General features: G+C 36.2%; 1 protein-coding gene across 11 annotated transcripts in view; it reads right to left on the reverse strand.

Annotated features, from left to right (window-relative positions):
- CCDC148 (coiled-coil domain containing 148) overlaps positions 1-21,976 on the reverse strand; it is a 330,389-nt gene that overhangs the window by 127,486 nt on the left and 180,927 nt on the right. For all 11 annotated transcript variants that reach the window (XR_008522611.2, XM_054548893.2, XM_054548892.2 and 8 more), the window contains one exon: positions 1,818-1,958. Coding sequence is in view for 10 of the 11 variants with exons in the window: in XM_054548893.2 (XP_054404868.1) it covers positions 1,818-1,958 (141 nt within the window). In the remaining variant the exon portion in view is untranslated. The remainder of the gene's footprint in view (positions 1-1,817; positions 1,959-21,976) is intronic.

The raw sequence follows: 21,976 nt of genomic DNA on the forward strand, positions 1-21,976 counted from the left end.
GCTCAGGAAGCTCTCTCTCTCTCTTCTTTTAAATGCCTTTCTCTCACTTCCAGAAATCTTACAAACTAGTGATGTCCCTCCATCCTCTCCTGTGTAGCCATGCCAGTTCCTCAACCCAAACTTAATTCGCACAATTAATTCTACCGACTCCCATTCTCAATACTTGAGTTATTTAATTTGTATGGCTTTACCTGTCTTTGTAAACCACCAGTAAATGAAACTGTTTCCAAATCTCTTCATATGACATTTAAGTTGACACCGCATGTAAACAAGTGCCTACGAATATAATACTTTTTGTGGTCACGCTAATTCACAGTGAAGAAATGCTTCGAGGGCCCAAGTAGAGGGATATGCTTTTCACATACTGTACTTTCATAACAGTAAATAATTGGTAAGTTCCCCCATTCCAGAGATATATAGCTCACTTACATTATTTGAAACGTGATCAATATTTATGAGTTTTGGAGGTACACGTAATTATTCCCTTTAATCATCAACTCTCTTGATAAGGACTTGATAAAACCACCCTATTTACTTCCTTAGAAGCAGAAATCAAATTCGTTTTTGAATTAAAATAAGCACTGTGAAGTATATGTTCTTAGCAGCTGACTTTGTCAAATGATCATATAACTTCTATGTATGTTGTTTTCCACACATGCTGCCTCTACACCAATTTGCTGATTTACAGTCACAAAACAAATCAATAACAATGACAACTGAAGTACAATAAAATGTGGAAAAACTGGCTTATAGCTTTAAAATACATAGTTCCTTTACCCCTACATATTCAACTTGGAAGGAACAACTTCTAGGCATGAGCTTCTTTGACTTAGTTGGTCACATAGTGCAAAATGTCAACCATGTTCACAAAAATGAAAAGTTTGTCCACCAATGACGATGAATTAATTAATCATTCTTAGCACTGTAAGCAGCTTTTCCAAAGAAAAGATTATTTTTTACACCATATAGATCAAGTCAAAACAGGTATATAGGTTAAAGACATTTCCTTTTATTCTGTTGATCACAAATTAACTGACTTTTTGTGAATTACTTCTACAGAGCTTAGCCACTCCATTTAAAAAATGGTTAATATATCTGATTAAATGTCTAACAAAAATATTTTTATGGCAAATTTCATAATTTTTGTGGTGGGAAAAAACATAAATGCCTAAATAAGTATCTCATATATATATTTAAAACAAACCAACCCTTAAGTGTATTCTGTCTTCCATGGATTATCAACAATCACTTCTTTTGGTGTATAGTTTTAAGATTGTGCAACAAATGTTTACTCAAAAGAGGAATGATGAATTTGTGTTAGTAAATGAAAAACAAAACCATCTAATAAACAGCCAAGAAGTAAACTCTAAAGGGCATTTTGACTTTCCATGAATTGCACTGTTTCTAGTATAGTATATTCTACCAACAAGGATGTTTTTGGCAATTATTTACCACATTGCCATCAACCAAGACACTATCCCAGCCCAGCATCCTCTCATTTTTTGCCACATCCCTACTTATTACAGGATTTAACAACTGTCACAACCTTGTCTTTTTTTTTTTTTTTTTTTAACCTACAGCACCTCTTCTAATCACAGGTACCTGTGTTCACACAAATCAACAAAGTGGGTTCTCCTCCATGTCAGCAAATCTTTGAAGCTCAAATAAACTTTTCATTAGAAAAAACATTCCACTAGATCTTTATGAATGTTCTCAGAACTGCTTATGAGAATTTCATGCCAAACACCAAGATCAAAAAGCTCAATCAGGCCATTAAGCATTCATTCACACATTCGTATTGACAATAGATTTTATACCTTTTTTTTCTTCTCTGCTCTTTGCAACAATTCCTTCTTCTTCCACAGTTTCTCTTTCTCCTCTTCCTTTTCTCTTCTTCTGGCAGAAATTTCCATTTCCAGTCTTGCTACCTCTTCCTGGTGGGCTCGCCATTGAAGAACCTGAAATAAATAGAAAAACTTCATTCCAGTAACTATGCACACTGAAGTTATTTAATAGGTCATAATAAGACTAGGCTCTATATCAAGCAGATGTCACTTTTTTTTCCAAATAAATGTTTAAATTCTATGTGCACATGACTGTGTGATGTATCTGTGAAACGTGTGTGTTTATTAGGGTTAAAAGGAAAAAGCAACTTTAAAATCATGTAATTAAGGAATTCTTCACCTGGATTCATGGAGTGGGGTTCCTAAAGAGTCTGATTTAACTCCAAAGAATCTGTATATTCTCACAAATAGTACGTAAAAATTTCTGGTTTTGCCTATTTTTTTTCCGGGAGGTTAAACAACTTTCAAATATTCTCAAATAATCCTAAAATGCTTAAAAGTTTAAGAATCTCTGCAGGCCGGGCGCGGTGGCTCATGCCTGTAATCCCTGCACTTTGGGAGGCCGAGGCGAGCGGATCACGAGGTCAGAAGATCGAGACCATCCTGGCTAACACGGTGAAACCCCGTCTCTACTAAAAATACAAAATTAGCCGGGCGTGGTGGCGGGCGCCTGTAGTCCCAGCTACTCGGGAGGCTGAGGCAGGAGAATGACGTGAACCCGGGAGGCGGAGCTTGCAGTGAGCCGAGATCGTGCCACTGCACTCCAGCCTGGGTGACAGAGCAAGACTCCGTCTCAAAAAAAAAAAAAAAAAAAAAGAAAAAAAAGAATCTCTGCAATATTTCAGCCTTCTTATTTTATAAGAATGGAAAATAGGCCTGAATTAAGATGAAAAATCATTGTAAGACACTTAAAACAACTTTCTGGGTGCCGGTATGCGTTATTGGCAGAAGTATACTTGCTACAGCCTTTCTATTGGGTATTAGGTAATATGTAAATACGTGTCACAATATAAAAAATGCATAGCCTTGATCCACAACCGTATTTCCAGAATATTATTTAAAGAGAAGACAATTAACTGGACAAGTGCACAAAAATGTACCCACAGGAATGTGCACTACAGTGCTGTTTAAAACAGAAAAATCGAAAAAGTCTAAAGTCTGGCAGTAAGAGATGGCTTAAATCAATAATGGTTCTTTTATACAATGACTGCCATTGAAAGAGGATGCCATAACTCCATATTCATGGAAATACAAAATATCCACGACATATTGTTAGATGCAGAAAAGCAGATACAAAGCCACATTTGCAGTACGATCTCATTAATGTAAAATATCAACTATGTATCTATGCATAGAAAGATTTGGAAGGGGACTTACCAAATAATGATATTGGTTATCTCTGAATAGAATGATTTCCTGGGATTTAAAAAAATTATTCTTTAAACCTTTCTGTGCTGGGTGACATTTTTTCAATAAGTATTTATTATCCTTGTAAGCAGGAAACCAATGAAACTAATGAAATAAAAACAAATACTTATCTGATCCATGTATACATCTGGCTAAGGAAGCGGACAGCAGGGAAATGTAGAGGTATGCAAAATTCTTTTTATATTAGCATTCCCAGTTAAATACTTCATTTCTTACACATTTCATGTAAGCATCACTTATTAATGATAATATATATGATGAAAATTAAATAAATAAAATGTCAAACAAATACAATTAATTAAAGTGACTCTAAAAAAGTTCATTTTTGCAAACATTTCATTTTCTAAAGTAATATTTGCCTTGTTTATCAAAATAACCCAGGAAACTTCTACTCCCGCTTTTTAAATACAGTTCAGTTTAGCCCACCTACTGCTTATCCCGTCCATCATATTGACCTTTTTCTTGGGAACCCCATTCCTAGAATAGATCATCCCTGCCTTCTCTCCTGACCTGCTTTCAAACCTTTCCTTCCTGTAATTTATCTTCCATCTTTCACTTGCTACAATTAAAATCAGTGTCCTGTCATCCCATCAGATATTACCAGTGATCTACCCCTGAATACCCAAAAGATAGTTCTCTGTTCTCCATTCCTTGACCTCATGGTGATAGCTGACACTGTTGACCACTGCTTTATGCTTAAAACTCTTTCCTGCCCAGGTCATGACATTTCTCTCCCCTGTTTCTCTACCGACAGATACTGCTCTCTTCTTCCTGTTTCCTGTGTCTACCCTACAATCCCAACCCTACATTATCCTCTCATTAACTTCCAACCTCTCTATCTATATTCATTATTTGATGTGCTTATCCCCTTCTAGGAGTTCATTCTATGTTTCTGACCACAAAATTTATATTATCCGCTCTTTTTGTCTGCAATTCAATCCTATGTTAAATTCTTTAAGACTTAGCTATTTGTATGTACACTTAAAATGCAACAATTCCAAAATTAAATTCAACATCTTTAACTTTGCCACAGCTTCACATCAAACCCTGTGCACCTGCTTCTCCTTTCCAAATATCCTGGTTTGGTCTGTGGAACCACAAGTCACCAGGTGGTTTGGATTTTTTTATTACTATGTATACACATCAACATGACTGTCTCTTTACATTTTACATCTGACTTGGAAGCTCATAAATTTCTTAAGCTCAGATGAATTTTTATTTATGACAAACTAATTTCCAAACCATTGAGCTCGGTCGTAGTTCCCTAGTCCATCCAAAGTCTTTCTGCCAAAAATATGTAGAACAAGATCAGAAAGTTCAAAAGGATGATGTCAACTGATCAATATAGAATCTAAATAATTTAGTTTTCTCACTACCAACAAATACCCCCCTTTGATGTAGCTAACACATAATCTCTAAGTAGCATTCTTCCTCTGCCTTCTCTTATATGGCCATTCCTATTCTTAGCTCATGGAGTGACTCAAAGTACCCCCTGCTTGGAATGCCCTCAGATTTCCCCTTCTTCATAAAATATACATGGCCTACATCTTCCTTGAAACATTCTACTGCCCATTTTTATCTCTCTTGTCTTATTTCACTGGCCATACCATAACTGCTCTCTGAGTATGTTGAATATATTGTTGGTTTCCACTTAGAGCACAGTCCATGCATTTGCCTTCCCCTTATACTGCCTAGCAGAATACTGGTACATCATAGGTGCTCAATAAGTAACTTTTATTTAATCCATCAAAATGAATATTTTAAATGAAGTCTGATAAATAAGAAAAAATGTTAGTATTAGAATACACCACTTTGCAACAACTGCTGAAATAATGGATCCTAGTTAATGATCATCAATGACCACTAAAAACTTCATATTAACAATTAATGGGAAAATTTATAATGAATGGATCAAGCTGGAAACAAACATATGGAATAATCTTAACATCACAGAGGAACAAGCAGACATTGTTCCTTCTGATGGAAGCATACAGCATTCCCATGAATTATTCTTGCCAAAAAATAAAATTGAATCTGATCAAAGCTCTAGACCTACCTATCAGGTTACAGGAAATTCAGCCAACAGAGAAACACATTATGCAATAGTATATGGGAACACAATCCACAAAACTAAAATTTGTGAACACTCAAAGAACTTTAACAAATTACAAGAAAAAAATGAGGGATAAATTGATAGAGATTTATGAAACATATTAACCAAATGCAATATGTGGTTTATATTTGGATTCTGATGTAAATAAACCGTGAAAAGAAATTATGAGATAATTAGAGCTATTTAAATACTGATTAGTTAGTTGATGCTATTAAGTTGATGCTATTGGTTAGTTGATGCTATTAAGGAAATATTGTTAAAGTTTTTAGGTATGATAATAGTATGGTTATGTTCTATAACTTTAGAGATATACACTTTCATTTTAAAGCTAGATAATACTAACAGATCATATGGTGCTTGTGATTCTTACTATTATTTCAAGGGGCAGGAGGGAGTAAGTAAGAATACAGATAAAACAAATTTGACTAACGAATGGGTAATTGTTGAAGTTAGGTGATGATAGACTTTTATAGGTTTTAAAATTTTTCCATACTAAAAATGTATTGAAAAACAAAATAAACTGTAAAACATAATGCATATGCAAAGAGATTTATATAATCAAATACTGTAGTCTCAAGGTTCTGAGGCAGTAGGAAGGAAGATCTGTAATACATTGAAACAGTGAAAAGAAAAATTCAGCCTTTCTGAGCACTGAGACTATTTTTATAAATTTTAATGGAAATAAGTTAGGGTTTTAGAATTACTCTTCTCATTTTTTGATTTAAAACTAAGGGGAACCGTCATTGAATGACCTTTGCATATTATATGATGTCCTGTGATTTAAAGAAGCAAAAGCATAAATCAAAATCTATAAATGGAAAAGATTTCTGTTCCCTAAGGCAAGTATAGCAAGATAATAACCAGACCAATAAAACTAGTATAACCAGTTTACTGACCAATTTATTTAATTTACCCTTCCCTGTCTTTGGCAAGTCTAAATGATGCTTCTTTTCTCCAAAAAAAAAAAAAAAATGATAAAGCTATGTTGATTTTTAAACAGTGATGTACACACCAGAAAATCCTGAAACAGCTGCAAATTCAACAACCAAAAGCCAATAGTTTGTAGATCTTAATACAAGAAAAAAAGAAAATAAAAGAAAAGAAATGCTGTTAAAAAAAAAAAAAAAAAAACCCTAGAGCAAAGCTTCAGCCTTCAGAAACTAAATTGCTTCTACTTAATATTGGAATCATGGGGATGGTCAGTGACCCGTAGAATTTTACCTGAAGTCAATAATTCACAGCATTATTTCTAATAATGCTACCAGGAAAAAAAAAAAGTGGGTAAAGGAAAGAAGGTTGTTGGAAGCTAGAGTGGTGAGATCTTGATAATGAGAAACAGGCTCAGCAGCAATTGGTATCTAAGCAATAAGGCAAAACAACTTTTCAGAATGCACACTGGATAGGATGAAGAATCTGGTGGCCATTGAAATAATCCTTATCCAATGGATCCTCACAGAGATACTCAAGGGATGTGGATGGCTTCCATGTGGAGAGAATGACAAACAATTATGGTATTTTCAAGACGCCTAAGGATAAGAAAGCTGGCAGGTGGGCAAAGGAATCAATATTAGTACAATAGACTAAAGCACAGAAGACTCTGAGTGAACAGTGAGCAAAAGGAAGAATAGCACAGAAGAACATTTTAGTAGTTTTATTTTAAAGGCTTTGCTAATTATATAGCTTTAAAGAGAGTATGTGAACATATAACCATGTAACAATAATAATCACAAAAGAACATTACCACAATGGCAGCCAGGAGTGTGTGTTATAGGAAAGCATTATTTAGACTACTAACTACAGGGCATTTTTCCAGGTTTTAATTAATACTTTGCTTAATATGCCTACCAAGGGTTGTCTTTGAATGAGACCTTAACCTAACAGAGGATAAATGACATTTAAAATATGTTCGTCTACTGCAAATAATAAATTAATGGTTTAAAATGAAAATAGTTAGTAGCATTATATGTACTCCTCACTCTTAATGTACAGTAAAGTGGTTCAACTGAAATTAATAAGCACACATTCTCAGAAAGAACAAAGTAATAGAAAAACAAAAATGAAGCCCATGAAAACTTCAAAGGTAATGATTGAAATTAACATCAATGAAACAATATTAACACAATTTTACATCAAAGTTGAGAGCTTTGAAAACAATTTATTATAAGTGTCAGTATGGCATAAAGGAAATGAACATTGAACATCTGCTTTTGAGACCCATCTTTGTCACCAACAACAATATTGTTACTTTGAGCAAATGGCTCATGCAGTTCTTTCATGTGTTAAAGGGAGGGACTGGATCAGGTTACCACTATAGTTCATTTAAGTTCTATTATTCTGATACCATATTTTCCTTAGATAGATCATAATATATGATATGCTCTACAATTTTCTTCTCCAAGCAAAGCTGACTTCAATGAAAAAACATCAGTATTTTGTAAACCTTTTAAATAATAATAATTAAACATTAATATTATATTCTATTGGCCATATTTATGGAAACAGTGTGTGATGTGGTTGTTTTATATGGAAAATCAAAAGAAAGTTACCATCTGAGCAGTGCCTATAACCGACAATAAGGAAATATGAAAAATTGCCATTTATGAGAGATTATTCTGTGCCAGGCTAATGTTTTATTAAGATGTTAAACACATGGTATGATGTAATCCTTGAAACAAGCAAGCCTGTCTACTTCACACTTCATCTGCCTAACTTCTACTTATCCTATTCAAGTCTTGGCTCAGAAGCCATTTGCTCCAGGAAGCCTTTCCTAACCCACCATGCCCAGATCAGATACCTCTCTACTTCTCTAGCACATTGTCCCTATTCTATTACAGCACGTATCAAGTGTTTGGAATGACCCAAGGGACTGCAAACTTCATAAGGGCAGGGACCAGATCTGTCTTATTCATAGGCTGTCTCCGAAGATTAGCACAGCATCTGCCACTCAGTAAGGGTTCAATAAGTACTTCTTGGGTGACTGCATGGATAATGCTCTGAAGTTAGATTGACAGTATTTTCTCTTCTGCCTCTTGCATTGATCTTTAAAAAGAAAAAGTCTCCCACCAGACATGCTACCATTTTCCAACTCCCTCACCGTGGGACTCCTGATCCCTGCTTTCCTCAGTCCTAGCTGTTTCACCGCTTCCTAAGTTTCATCTGTGCTTATCTGATGGGGAAAATAATCAGAAAACTTGTCAGGATTTTCAGCAACTAATTTATATTTCCATCAAGATTAGAGGACATGTGTAAAAACTAGCAAACAAATCCCTTTCTCTGTCTTCTCCTTAAACGTTACTATAAGCTTCTAAATTCAGTTCAGCTGAGTAAACTTTAAATTTTCATTTTATTAACTCTTTAACAGTCTGATAGCTCCATTAAATATTTTTCCAATGTACCACTGTTTTTCAATATTACCTACCTAACCTTTTTAATCTTATGTATTTTGTTTATGTTTAAACTTTGCTCATGAAATACAGTACCTGTGATTTTGGATGTTATTAAAGCTTTCTATTCTCCATTTGGCATTTCTGCTTAGCAGAAAAATTTTGTCTTTATTCTTGGCTTCATAATTATTCCTTGGTTTCTTAGGTAACTTCATAAGTTCATTTTTTTATCACCTCTCTTTGATAACTGCTTTTCATTTTCTGTGGCCTTTTATTAGTCTTTCTCAGATTCTCAAAGATAACGCACTATTATTATCTTGACTGTTCCATGTCCTTTACTTTTCAAATAAAATCTTGCATTGTTTCATTTAATTGGGTCCTGGAGGGTCTAACCTTAGTGTAAAACAAAACTTTTAGAGGAAGAAACAAACTAAATGCCAATAAGCAGAAAATTATCAACAGCTACTTTTTCTGAAAGGATAAAATTTACAAACCTATCAGTCAATTTTATTTATGAAAGTAACAAAAAAACTGGACTAAGGGTAAGGAATTCACTTGCTTCTTGGCTGTGAGATCTTGGGAAATCACTTCCCAGTTCTGGGCCTCAAATCTTCTTCTAAAAATTAAGAGGACTAGATCAGTATTGTCTAAACAATTCATTAATTGGATCATGAAATCAATTTTGTGGATAGCAACTAGCATTTTTTATGCAAGATAATAGAATGGAAAATAACAGAGATCATGTCAATGTATTAATGCTGTGTCAAGAAATTATTTCCATTCTGTGTGTGTTCATTTGTGATGTAAAATACATTTCTCACTGTAAGTCACAGTCAAAGAAGCTTGAAAAACACATCAGAAAGCTCTCTATAATCCCTCCCAATGCTAAGATTCTATGGCTCTGTGATAATAAAGACCAATGTTTTTATGTCACCATCATTGAGCTACAGTCTTTCTTCCTTCTGCAATCAACTCAGAAGCACAGCATAGATGAGATAACCCAGGTTTTGAAATCATAAACCAGAGTTTGAGTCCTACCTCTGTGACCTATTAAAGGTGTCCCTGGGCACACTGTTTAACCACTTAGAACCTCAGGTAAGTGTAAAATGAGATAATAATGATGCACTCTTGACAGGGTTGCTATGCAAACACCAACCATTTGAACAAACCAGAAACTCAGGAATCATCCTAACACTGCCTGTCCCTGACACTCCACGTATCCAAGTTCTGTTGCCTATTACTCCTGACTACTTCCCACTATCTCTTAAACCCATTCAGTTCTCTCTATCTCCATAACCACCACCCTAATTCCATAAGGGCCTCCCTGCATCCACTGTTGCTCCTCTCTCTCTACTGAGGCCAGATTCAGTAGAGAAAATACTCTACTGAGTATTTTCAAAACAGATGTCTGATCCATCTCATTTCCTGTCCACACTCCCATCTCCCTGCCTAACATCTTTCAGTGGTTTCTACTGCTCATGCGGTAATGTGTAAACTCCCAGGTATAGACTACATGGCTCCCAGTATTTGGCCCAGCCTATGTCTGCAACCCCAACTCATAATCCCACACCAATTACCAATTTATCCTCTGTGTTCCAGATGCACCTTACAGATAGATCCCTGAAGAGGCCACATGCCTTCCAGCTATATAGATATTGCATATGCCATTTTTTTTCTTGGAGTGTTCTTTCCCCCTCCCTGCCACACACTCCCCTTTCTAATCAATATTTATTCAATCCCAAATTTCTGCTGCAATTTCTGTCAGGGAAGCCTTGCTCACCAGGACATGATATCAAGCCTCTTAGTTATGTGCTCCCATAACACTGTTTACTTTTTCTTCAAGGTAATTCTCATAATTCGAAATTAGACATTCAGTCTTGTAATTACTTGACTGGTGCCTGTTTCCCCACTTGACTGTGATCTCCATCAGAACAGGGACCATAACTGATTGACTAATCAATGTATCTCCAGTGCTTTACATACCACCCGGCACCTGATAGATGCTCAATAGGTATGTTTAAATGAATATGAAATGAGGTAAGAAAGCAAATGTGATATACAAATGCTATTTATGTGCCTGGATTGCTGCAGTTGCATTCTAGCTGACATTCCTGACTTCAGTGTCACTTTAGTTCAAACCATTGTGTACACATATATTGATTGGATTAATTTTCACACATTTTTGCTTCCCTGCTCAAGCCTCTAATAGCAGTGGCTTTTTTGCCACCAGTTCAAGTGGCCTTACAGCTATTTATTTATTCATTTATTTGTATACTACCTTGTCCAAAAGGAAGACTCAATCTTTCAAGGTGTATTTGGATGTGACCCTGTACACATGACTTTATTTCCTATGACTCCCCAGGCTTTTGTCTTTCTCTGCCTCTTCCTTTCCTCCCCACTCCTACACATCCTTGCTTATCTCCATCCCAGGCCTTGCCTGGAAAGCTCTCATTCCTGCTTCTTACCCTTCAAGGTAATTCAGTGTTCCATCCTAATGATTTCACCTAACATTTGTCTATCCCATCTCTTACCTGTGTCTGTGAATACTGTCTAAAATACACCCCTCCTAGTGACTTTTTAACTACCTACATTGTTTTATTTTCAGTTCACTTACATTTGCCACTATATAAATTGTTTTATTAATCAATTGATTTATTTTCTTGTCTGTTTTTCTCTTTAGACAGTAAGCTCCATGATAGCAGGCACTTGCTTTATTCACTATTCTATTCCTACTCCTGGAATAATGCCTCACCCAAAGCAGATACTCAATGAATATTTCTAGGGTGGATGAATAAGTTTCTAAAACTCAGATTAACATAAACAGAACTAAAGACAAAAACCACATGATTATCTCAATAGATGCAGAAAAGGCTTTCAATAAAATTCAACATCCCTTCAGGTTAAAAACTCTCAATAAACTAGGTATTGAATGAGCATAACTCAAAATAATAAGAACTGTCTATGACAAACCCACAGCAACATCATACTGAACGGGCAAAAGCTGTAATCATTCCCCCTTGAAAACCGGCACAAGACAGGAATGCCTTCTCTCACCACTACTATGTAACATAGTATTAGAAGTCCTAGCCAAAGCAATGAGACAACAGAAAGAGAGGGCATCCAAATAGAAAGAGAGGAAGTCAAATTACCCCTGTTTGCAGATGACATGATAATTCTATATCTAGAAAAACCCATAGTCTCAGCCCAAAAGCTCCTTCAGCTGATAAACAACTTCAGCAAAGTTTTAGGATACAAAATCAATGTACAAAAATCAGTAGCATTCTTATACACCAACTACAGCCAAGCTGAGAGCCAAAACACGAATACAATCTGATTCACAGTTGTCACAAGAAGAATAAAATACCTAGGAATACAGCTAACCAGGGAAGTGAAAGATCTCTACAATGAAAATTACAAAACATTGCTCAAGGAAATCAGAGTAGACACAAACAAATAGAAAAGCATACCATGCTCATGGATAGGAAGAATCAATATTATTAAAATAGTCATACTGCCCAAAGCAATTTACAGATGCCATCTTATTCCTATCAAACGACCAATGATATGCTTCACAGAACTAGAAAATACTATTTTAAAATTTATATGAAACCAAAAAAGAGCCCAAATAGCCAAGACAATCATAAGCAAAAAGAACAAACAAAGCTGGAGGCATTACATTACCTGACTTCAAACTATACTACAGGGCTACAGTAACCAAAACAACACGGTACTGGTACAAAAACAGGCACATAAACCAACAGAACAGAATAGAGAGCCCAGAAACAAGGATGCACACCTATGACTATCTGATCTTCAACAAAGCTGACGAAAACAACTGATGGGGAAAAGACTCCCTATTCAATAAACGGTGCTGGGATAACTGGCTAGCCATATGCAGAAGATTGAAGCTGGACCCCTTCCTTATATCATATATAAAAATCAACTCGAGATGGACTAAAGACTGCAATATAAAACCCTAAACCATAAAAATCCCTGGAAGACAACCTAGGCAATACCATCCTGCACATAGGAATGGGCAAAGATTTCATTACAAAGACACCAAAACTAATCGCAACAAAATCGAAAATTGACAAACAGCATCTAATTAAACTTAAGAGCTTCTAGACAGCAAAAGAAACTATCAACAGAGTAAACAGACAACCTACAGAATGGGAGAAAATATTTGCAAGCTATGCATCTGACAAAGGTCTAACATCCAGCATCTATAAGGAACTTAAATTTACAAGAGAAAAACAATCCCATTAAAAAGCAGGCAAAGGACATGAGCAGATACTTTTCAAAAGAAGACATATATATGTCCTCAACAAGCATATGAAATAAAGCTCAATATCCCTGATCATTAGAGAAATGCAAGTCAAAACCACAATGAGATACCATCTCACACCAGTCACAATGGCCATTATTAAAAAGTCAAAAAATAACAGATGCTGGCAAGGTTGTAGAGAAAAGAGAACCCTTAAACACTGTTGGTGGAAGTGTAAATTAGTTCAACCATTATGGAAAATAGTATGGTGATTCCTCAGAGAGCTAAAAGCAGAACTACCATTTGACCCAGCAATCCCATTACTGGGTATATTAGAGGAATATAAATCATTCTACCATAAAAAAGATGTGCATGCAAATGTTCATTGCAGCACTAGTCACAATAGCAAAGATGTGGAATCAACCTAAATGTCCACCAATGACAGATTAGATAAAGAAAATGTGGTACAAATACACCATGGAATACTATGCAGCCATAAAAAAGAACAATATCATATCTTTTGCAGAAACATGGATGGAGCTGGAGGGTATCATCCTTAGCAAACTAAGGAACAGAAAATCAAACACCACATGTTCTTATAATTTATCCTTTAGCTAAAGGATGAGAACTCATGAACACAAAGAAGGGAACAACAGACAATGGAGTCTATTTGAGAGTGGAGTGTGGGAGGAGGGAGAGGAGCAGAAAAATATAGGGTACTAGGCTTAATACCTGGGTGATGAAATAATCTGTACAATAAGCCCCCATGGCATGAGTTTACCTATGTACCAAACCTTCACATGTACCCCTCTATTAGTCTGTTTTCACGCTGATATAAAGAACTACCTGAGACTGGGTAATTTATAAAGAAAAGAGGTTTCATTGACTCAGAGTACTGCATGGCTAGGGAGGCCTCAGGAAACTTAAAATCATGGCAGAAGGTGAAGGGGAAGAAAGGCATGTCTTACATAGTGGCGGGAGAGAGCAAGGGGGGAAGTGTCACACTTTTAAACCATCAGATCTCATGAGAACTCACTGACTATCATGAAAACAGCATGGAGAAAGCCGCCCCCATGATCCAATCACCTTCCACCAGGTCCCTCCCTTGAAACATGGGGATTACAATTCAACATGATATTTGGGTAGGGACACAGAGGCAAACTATATGAACCTAAAAGTTTAAAAATAATAGTAATAAAAGAAAAAAGAAAGCTCGGATTGGCAATCATATACTTGTCTAGTATCTAAACCACAGGGCCAGATGAGTACCATCTAGCATGTCACTACGTGATTACGTGATTTCAATAGGAAACTTTAGCCTGACAAATTTCTTACACAGAACACACTTCCTTCCACCTATCCCCTTGCCCTCTCTGTCTGTCTAGTCTTTTATCAAGGAGGCAAGCTAAAGTCATGAAGGTTTCACACAGCTGGTAGGACCTAGATTCAGCTTTGAACGATTCACAAAGGAGGATTTAGACTCTAAGGGAACAGTCAAGTTTAGAATACAATAAGACTCTACTTTTAGGGCATATACTCTATGAATGGAGGCCTTGAGAAAGTTAGGCTTATGTATGTATATAATTTTCTGCAGTGGGTAGAGGGCACCTACCTGTTCTTTTTACCTCCCACGGAAACTATTGCAATGGCTGGCACAGTAAATACTTATTAAAGATGTATTAAGTATATTTAGCACTTTATTATCTTATATTAAAAAGTTTCTTAACCACTTCACATGTGTATCCCACTTCCCAACTAGATTATATACTCCCTGTATTCTGGGGACAAGGTGTATGCCAATTTTGTAATCCATAAAATCTACCACATGCTAAATTCAAAGGAGATAATAAAACTCATTCTTAAAGATACTTGTGATCTTACAAACATCCCTTTAAAAAGTTGAGACAGCTTTCTGCTGAGACTTAAGTTTAATTTTAATATCAGAGATTTTCCATAAATCTACCAAGCCCCAGAAATGACTCCTCTTTTGATTCTGCAATTCTGGGCTTTCTTATCTTGGACTGTGGTTAAAAATAAAATATCTAGTACATTTACCTAACAAGGTATTTGCCTAATTAATGCAAGTTAAATGGATTACAAAGAAGAAAAGTAGTTATCTAAAATCTTTTCCTGTAATTAGGGGATTATGATGCCTAGCAGGGGAAGGTGAAAGATGTATATTACATAATGTAAATATACATATTTACATTATATATTATATAATGTAAAAAAGCATTCATAAACTATTCTTAAATGTACGGGTTTACATTAACATAACCATACTCCCCACAGGTCTGATATTTCCTTTAGAGTTATTATTTTAATGAACAGAACTCTCAAGAGAACTGCTCATAGATCAGTAACCACTGTAACTTTTTTTTTTATGAGAATAAGACCATTTTGGAGCTACAAAATGGAGACTACTGCTGAGAACAAAAATTAAGGAAAGTAATTATAGAGTATGATAAAAGTGATTACAGTATATGGATTTACTAACTTATAGGACCCAAATAGGAAACCTTCAATGAGAATATTTCTTCTGTCATCAGCTCATTCCTTTCTAGATATAGCACAGAATCAACAACTGATAATTTAAAGAAACTATCAGTACTTTTAATCTCTTCACTTGTTACATCTTAACTATACAGGAGACCAAGAAGGGAATGTGATTCTCAAACAAGAATCACAAGATTATTAACTGGGAAAAAATCATAAAAGAAAGAGACTTCCATTATCATCAGCAGAACCCCCTTCACGTGGGATGTTATTCAGCAACAAATATTTCAAACTAAATATAGTGCATGTTGATACGTGTGCATTTTCTGAATGCCATCTTCTAGAAAGAATAGTCAGAATATACTTGGGGGAAAAGGAAGCAACATCTTCAAGACAGAAAAAGAAGTGGGGAGGGGAGGCAAAGGATAAAATGTAAAATTAAGGGGCTATTATATCCCTGCACAGGGGCCTCATCCAGATTATCCCCCAAAATGCTAAATGGAAGTTACAAGTCAATTCTCTGAGTACTCACAAGATGATAAATCCAGTCATCTTGAATTTTTTCCAAATAGATGCTAAAAAGCAGGATGCTAAACTGATACTACAATATGTTTGTGGAAATGGAAAATCTTATTATTTTCCATAAAGTCTTAGTTAACCTCTGAAATGAATGTTCTGAGTAGATAAACACTAGAATAATGTGCATTATTCTGAATTCATTTGTTTTATGTTCAAGATTTAGCCAGTTTTACTTCTAAATGACAACTCCACCAAAACTCATTTATACATTCCTCTAGCTTCCCCAATCTTTGAATTACTTATTCTGCATGTTTCTTAAAGGAATAGCTATGACCCCTCATATAAAATTCTATACTATTCCTCATATAAAATTCTATACTATTCACCCAAGGAGACAGCTCTGTCCTAATCCATAAAAATGTATTAAATAGAACATATAAAGCATGATGGTGTGAATCTAATTGCCGCTTATGCTAGGAGGTTTAGAAATTTGAATTTGCTCTTTCAAGTCTATGTTCTATTGAACATTTCCTGCTTACAGATAATTACTCTCAGCTAGAAAAGATGCTATCTGTCATAACAGAACTAATGCAACCAACCAATAATCCTATACATCATTATGTGCAAATGTCTTGGGTTTTTGTTTTTTTACATTTAAAATTACTTTGTCTCTTCATAAGAGTCAGTTTTTTCATGTGTGACTCCTCTGCATCATATACATCCCATGGAAGCTTTAATCTTCACACAAGGGGAAACTTTAATCTTTGAATACCACTATCATTAGTATATAAATTAAAGTATATTCTATTGAATTAATAAGAATATGTTTCTAACTTATAATTTATAAGTATATTTTAAAGAGTTAGTAGCATGTCGGAATCAATAACACCAATTGTACATCTCCCTTGGCTAGCTGAGTCCACTTCCTCTAGTGTTTCCTTTTTGGTTCTTTCCTTTTCACTCAACCCACTGGGGCCTCAGTACCACAAATGTGCTCACAGCTCCCAAATCCTTGGCTCCAGATCCATATATTCAGCTGTCTGTTGGGTAGTCAACATATCTCCAAAAGCAGCACATTCAAAACAGAATCACTGTCTTCCCCTGAGAATCTGTATTCCATATCTAGGTTAATGGCATCACAGATCACCCAGTTGGTTGCCTAAGCCAAGAGCCACCCTAGACTTCTTTTTCTCCATTACCCTTCACATCCTGTCACCAAATCATCCTTAATATATCTAGACTCTGTTATCTCACCTCCAGCCCCCTACTAAGTTCAGTTAAGCATTCATCTCTTTCCTAGACTGGCAATTATTTCCTAACTGGTTCTCCACTTTCAGATTTATCCCATGTCAATCCACCTTCCATATCCTTGCCTGACTAATCCTTTTATAGTGAAAAGTCTGATCACATGATTCCCCTGCCTCAAGCCTTTCATTGGCTCCCCACTGTCTCCAGCAGAGGCACAAGCTTAAATATCTGCCAGGGGCAGGCAGGTACAAAAGTGAGTAAAGGGGGCTGGGTGTAAAATGACAGGTGGTGGTTGGGACTACACCCAGAGGAAGAGGCACATGCTCTGCCTCAAGGCACTTAAGGGAGGCAGCTGCTTTTGACTCCAGCCAGTTGCTGCCACATAGGAATGAGTGTAGGCCTGTGGTCACCAGATGTTCCAACTTTTCAAGAGAAGCTGGAAGCCTGGATTTGTATGCACAATTTCCAAAATGTTCAAGTTGAAAATACACCCACATTCTTTTTAAATTTTTAAATTTATTTCCACAGTTTTTTTGGGGAACAGGTGGTATCTGGCTACACGAATAAGTTCTTTAGTGGTGATTTGTGAGATTTCGGTGCACCCATTTCCCGAGCAGTATACAGTGAACCCAATTTGTAGTCCTTTATCCCTCACTTTCTTCCCACCCTTTCTCCCTGAGCCCCAAAGTCCATTGGTCATTCTTATGCCTTTGCATCCTCATAGCTTAGCTCCCACTTATGTGTGAGAACATGAAGTGTTTGGTTTTCCATTCCTGAGTTACCTCACTTAGAATAATAGTCTCCAATCCCATCCAGGTTGCTACAAATGCCATTACTTCATTCCTTTTTACAGCTGAGTACTAGTATTCCAGTATACACATATATATATGTGTGTGTGTGTGTGTGTGTGTGTATTTTTACATATATATCTCTCACAGTTTCTTTAACCACTCCATTGATGGGCATAAAAATATACCCACATTCTTAAAAACAAACATATGAAGCCCTAGCTTAATATTCAGGCTATCAAATTTCAACCTCTCCCGAACTAGATAAAACTCCGATTCTTAGCATGACATGCCAGGCCCTCTATTATCTGTCAAAGAACATTCATTCCTTTCTTCTCCCCACATACAACCTGTGTTCCACCCACACCAAACATCAAACTTGCCGTGCTGTTTTCAGCCCCTGTGGCTTTGGACAGTCTTCTCCACTTCTGGAATGCCCTGCCACACCTACACACCTCTTGTTTTAATAGTAAAATGTTATTTGCTTGCCTAGACTCAGCTCAAGCATCTCTTCCTCTGTAATGCCTTCCCAGACCCAGGACGAGACAAGGCAATCATTTCACTCTTGGTATTACCACCATATCGAGGACATGTACTTCTTACATAATTAGTCACACTGAATTGAAAATTTTATTTTACAGTTGCCTTCCCTATCAGAAAATACAGGTTTTTAAGGGCAAGGACTGTTGTTATTCAGCATTTTACATCTACCCCCTAGGTCACAACCTATTAGCAGACATATAATAGTATTAGAACTAAACAGGAGATAAAGTAACTATGTCATTTTAACAATAGAAAAGCATATAAATTAGAGATTGTCATTGATCTCTAAAAGAATTTAACTCTGCTTTCATATAAATATAAAACCTCAGCCTTAATTGAAAAAGTGTCCATTATCTCTCTGCCTTTTCTCCTGGACTGGTCAGTCTTCACTCATGATACAGTGGCTTCAGCCCTATTTTCTGTCCCTATAGTTCTGCCTTTTCTAGAACGTTATATAAAAGGAATGACACAGTATGTAGTCCTTGCGGTTGGCTTCTTCCACTTAGCATAATGTATCTGATGCTCATGCATGTTGTTCCATGTATGAGTGGGTGATTCCTCCGAATACTTTGAGAAGTATTCCATTGTATGGATGCACCACGGATTGTTTATACATTCATTAGTTGTAGGACGTTTGGGTTGTTTCCAGTTTTTGGTGATCACAAATTAAGCTGCTATACACATTCATGTGCAGGTTTTGTGTGAACATAAGTTTTTATTTCATTTGGATAAATAATCAGTAGCATTGCTGAGTCGTGTATGTTTAACTTTATGAAAAACTGCCAAACTGTTTTTCCAAAATGGCGGTACTTTTCTGCCTGTCCATCAGCAATGCATAAGGGTTCCAGTTGCTGCACTTCTTCACTAGCACGTGATATTGTCAGAGTTTGGAGGGCTAGTTTTCTGGGGGAGAGGGGTTGATTCACGCCCTCTTATAGGGTGTAGTAATATCTTACACCTCCTTTAAAGCATTTGCCTGACCTCCTTTAAACTCCTCCTTCACTATTCTTTATTAGCTGATAAATCAAACATCTGTGTACCATCTCACATCCTCTACACCAAATTTTTAAGATTTTCCAGATTTATTGAGGTATAACTGACAAACAAAATTATATTAAGGTATACAACATGATGATTCTATATCTATGAATTTTGTGACATGACTACCACAATCAAGTTAGTTAATACATCTATCACCTCACCTAGTAACCCTTTTTGTTTTGTTTTGTGGTGAGAATATTCAAGGACATTTCAAATATACAATTCAGGACTGTTAATTATAGTCACCATGCTGTATATTAGATCCCCTGAACTTATTTATCTTATAAATGAAAGTATGTACCCTTTGACTAAAATCTCCCCTTTCCTCCCATGCCCTCGCCCCTGGTAACCATCATTCTACTCTCTGCTTCTATGAGTTCAACATTTTTAGATTCCACATGTAAGTGAGATCATGCAGTATTTTATTTTCTCTAACTTATTTTACTTAGCACAGGTTCATCTGTGTTGCTGCAAATGGCAGAATTTCCTTCTTTTTACGGCTGAATAATATTCTGTTGGATGTCTACATGCCACAATTGCTTGATCCTTTCATCCTTTGATGTTTCCATATCTTGACTATTGCGAATAATGAACACAGAAGTGCAGCTATCTTTGATTGGTGATGATTACATTTTCTTTGGGTATATATTCAGAAGATGAATTGCTGGGCATATGGTAGTTCTACTTTTAATTTTGTGAGGAACACCTATACCATTTTTTTCATAATGGCTGTACCAATTTACATGCCCACCAACAGAGTAGAAGAATTCCTTTTTCTCTACAGCTCGCTGACGCTCATTCTCTCTTGTCTTTTTGGTCATGCCACCCTTTCAGGTGTGAGACGGTATCTCATGGTGGTTTTAACCTGCATTTCTCTCACGTTTGAGCACATGTTCATGTACCTGTTGGCTCTTGGCCAACCTCTTAACTGCAGCTATTGTTGTGGCAACCAGCTGCTCATAGGTAGGACCTGGCAGCAACTCAACCTCATCTCACTTGCGCCATGTATCTCACTTTCTGCTCCAGGGTTTCTCTGCCCTCCAACCCCTATGTAAACTGTTTGCAAAAACTTATTCATTCTGAAGCATGTGTAAACCTAGAAATGCAAGAAAGTTTCTACCCTATTGGTCAACCCTTGACCACTGGTGGAGGGAAGCTGATGAGTACATGTTTCTCTCTTCCACCCCTTCTCCTTGGAAGAATAGTTATAAGGCACATTCTCTGTGGCTCCTCACAGGATACCTAATTGGAATGAACACAGATGAACACTGTAGTGCCCATAGTGGTGACCAACAAAATAATGTATCCTTGGAATGGCTTTTCCTCCTTCCTTGTTTGACTCTTTCAAAGCCTCTACTTTTCTTCCTTGATGTATGTCATTTTCTGAAATAAATTACTTGCACATAAGCCCTTGTCTTGGGCTCCACTTTAGGTGCTATCCCTGCTAAGTCTAAAGAAGTAAATAACAGAACAAAGTAGAAAGTATTTCAGTTCAAAAGGGAAGTTAACAACAGAACAAAGTAGAACCTACACTAATATTCTCTGTAAGGAACACAAGTATGCATTTTTTCCTTCTTTGGTGAGTAATATTTTTAGGCATGTCTTCAAGCATGAGACATAAGATTGCAAAGTTACATGGCTAAACTGTTGGATTTTTAATACTTAAGTATGTCTCTTCAATTAGAATCATAAGGAGATATATGAACACAGTATTTTAGACTTATTGAAAAGCAATAAAATAGTAATGTCAAACTTGCTAAACATTAACATTTATTCTTCACTCAAGTCATTTGTAAATTGGCATTGTTTTATTTTACCTGCACATTTTGTGACACAGCCTCATGAGAATAATATGAAAAACAAGTGAGGTGGCTTGTATAGGTTTGGTCTCATACAGAAGCGGAGTATTACTCTGTACAAGGATTCATGCCAGGGCTGGAGAGACGACACAAGTGTACTAATCATCGTATCATTTAGGACACAAGCAAATAGCAAAAGGATAGGGTTACTTTACTTTGTACAAGGAAAAGAGTCCTTGATTCTGATAACAAACCACTAAAGCTATACTCAAGTGACTCAGATGAATCCTACACCTAAGAAATGTCCATATAGAGAACAATTCATAGGTAAACCTGGGATCTTGTAAAGGATTGGATTGTTATCACTTTTGACAACTGACACCACTTCCCATGGCTGTCCATACAAAAGTAGCTTTTGTTAGCAAGCACGAGAAAGTTAGTCTATTCCGAAGGATAGATTTCTCAAGTTCCTTGATGATGATACAAATATAGCTCAACTCTTTTTGGCAC

This window comes from Pongo abelii, chromosome 11, assembly GCF_028885655.2.
Source record: "Pongo abelii isolate AG06213 chromosome 11, NHGRI_mPonAbe1-v2.0_pri, whole genome shotgun sequence".
Classification (NCBI taxonomy): domain Eukaryota; kingdom Metazoa; phylum Chordata; class Mammalia; order Primates; family Hominidae; genus Pongo; species Pongo abelii.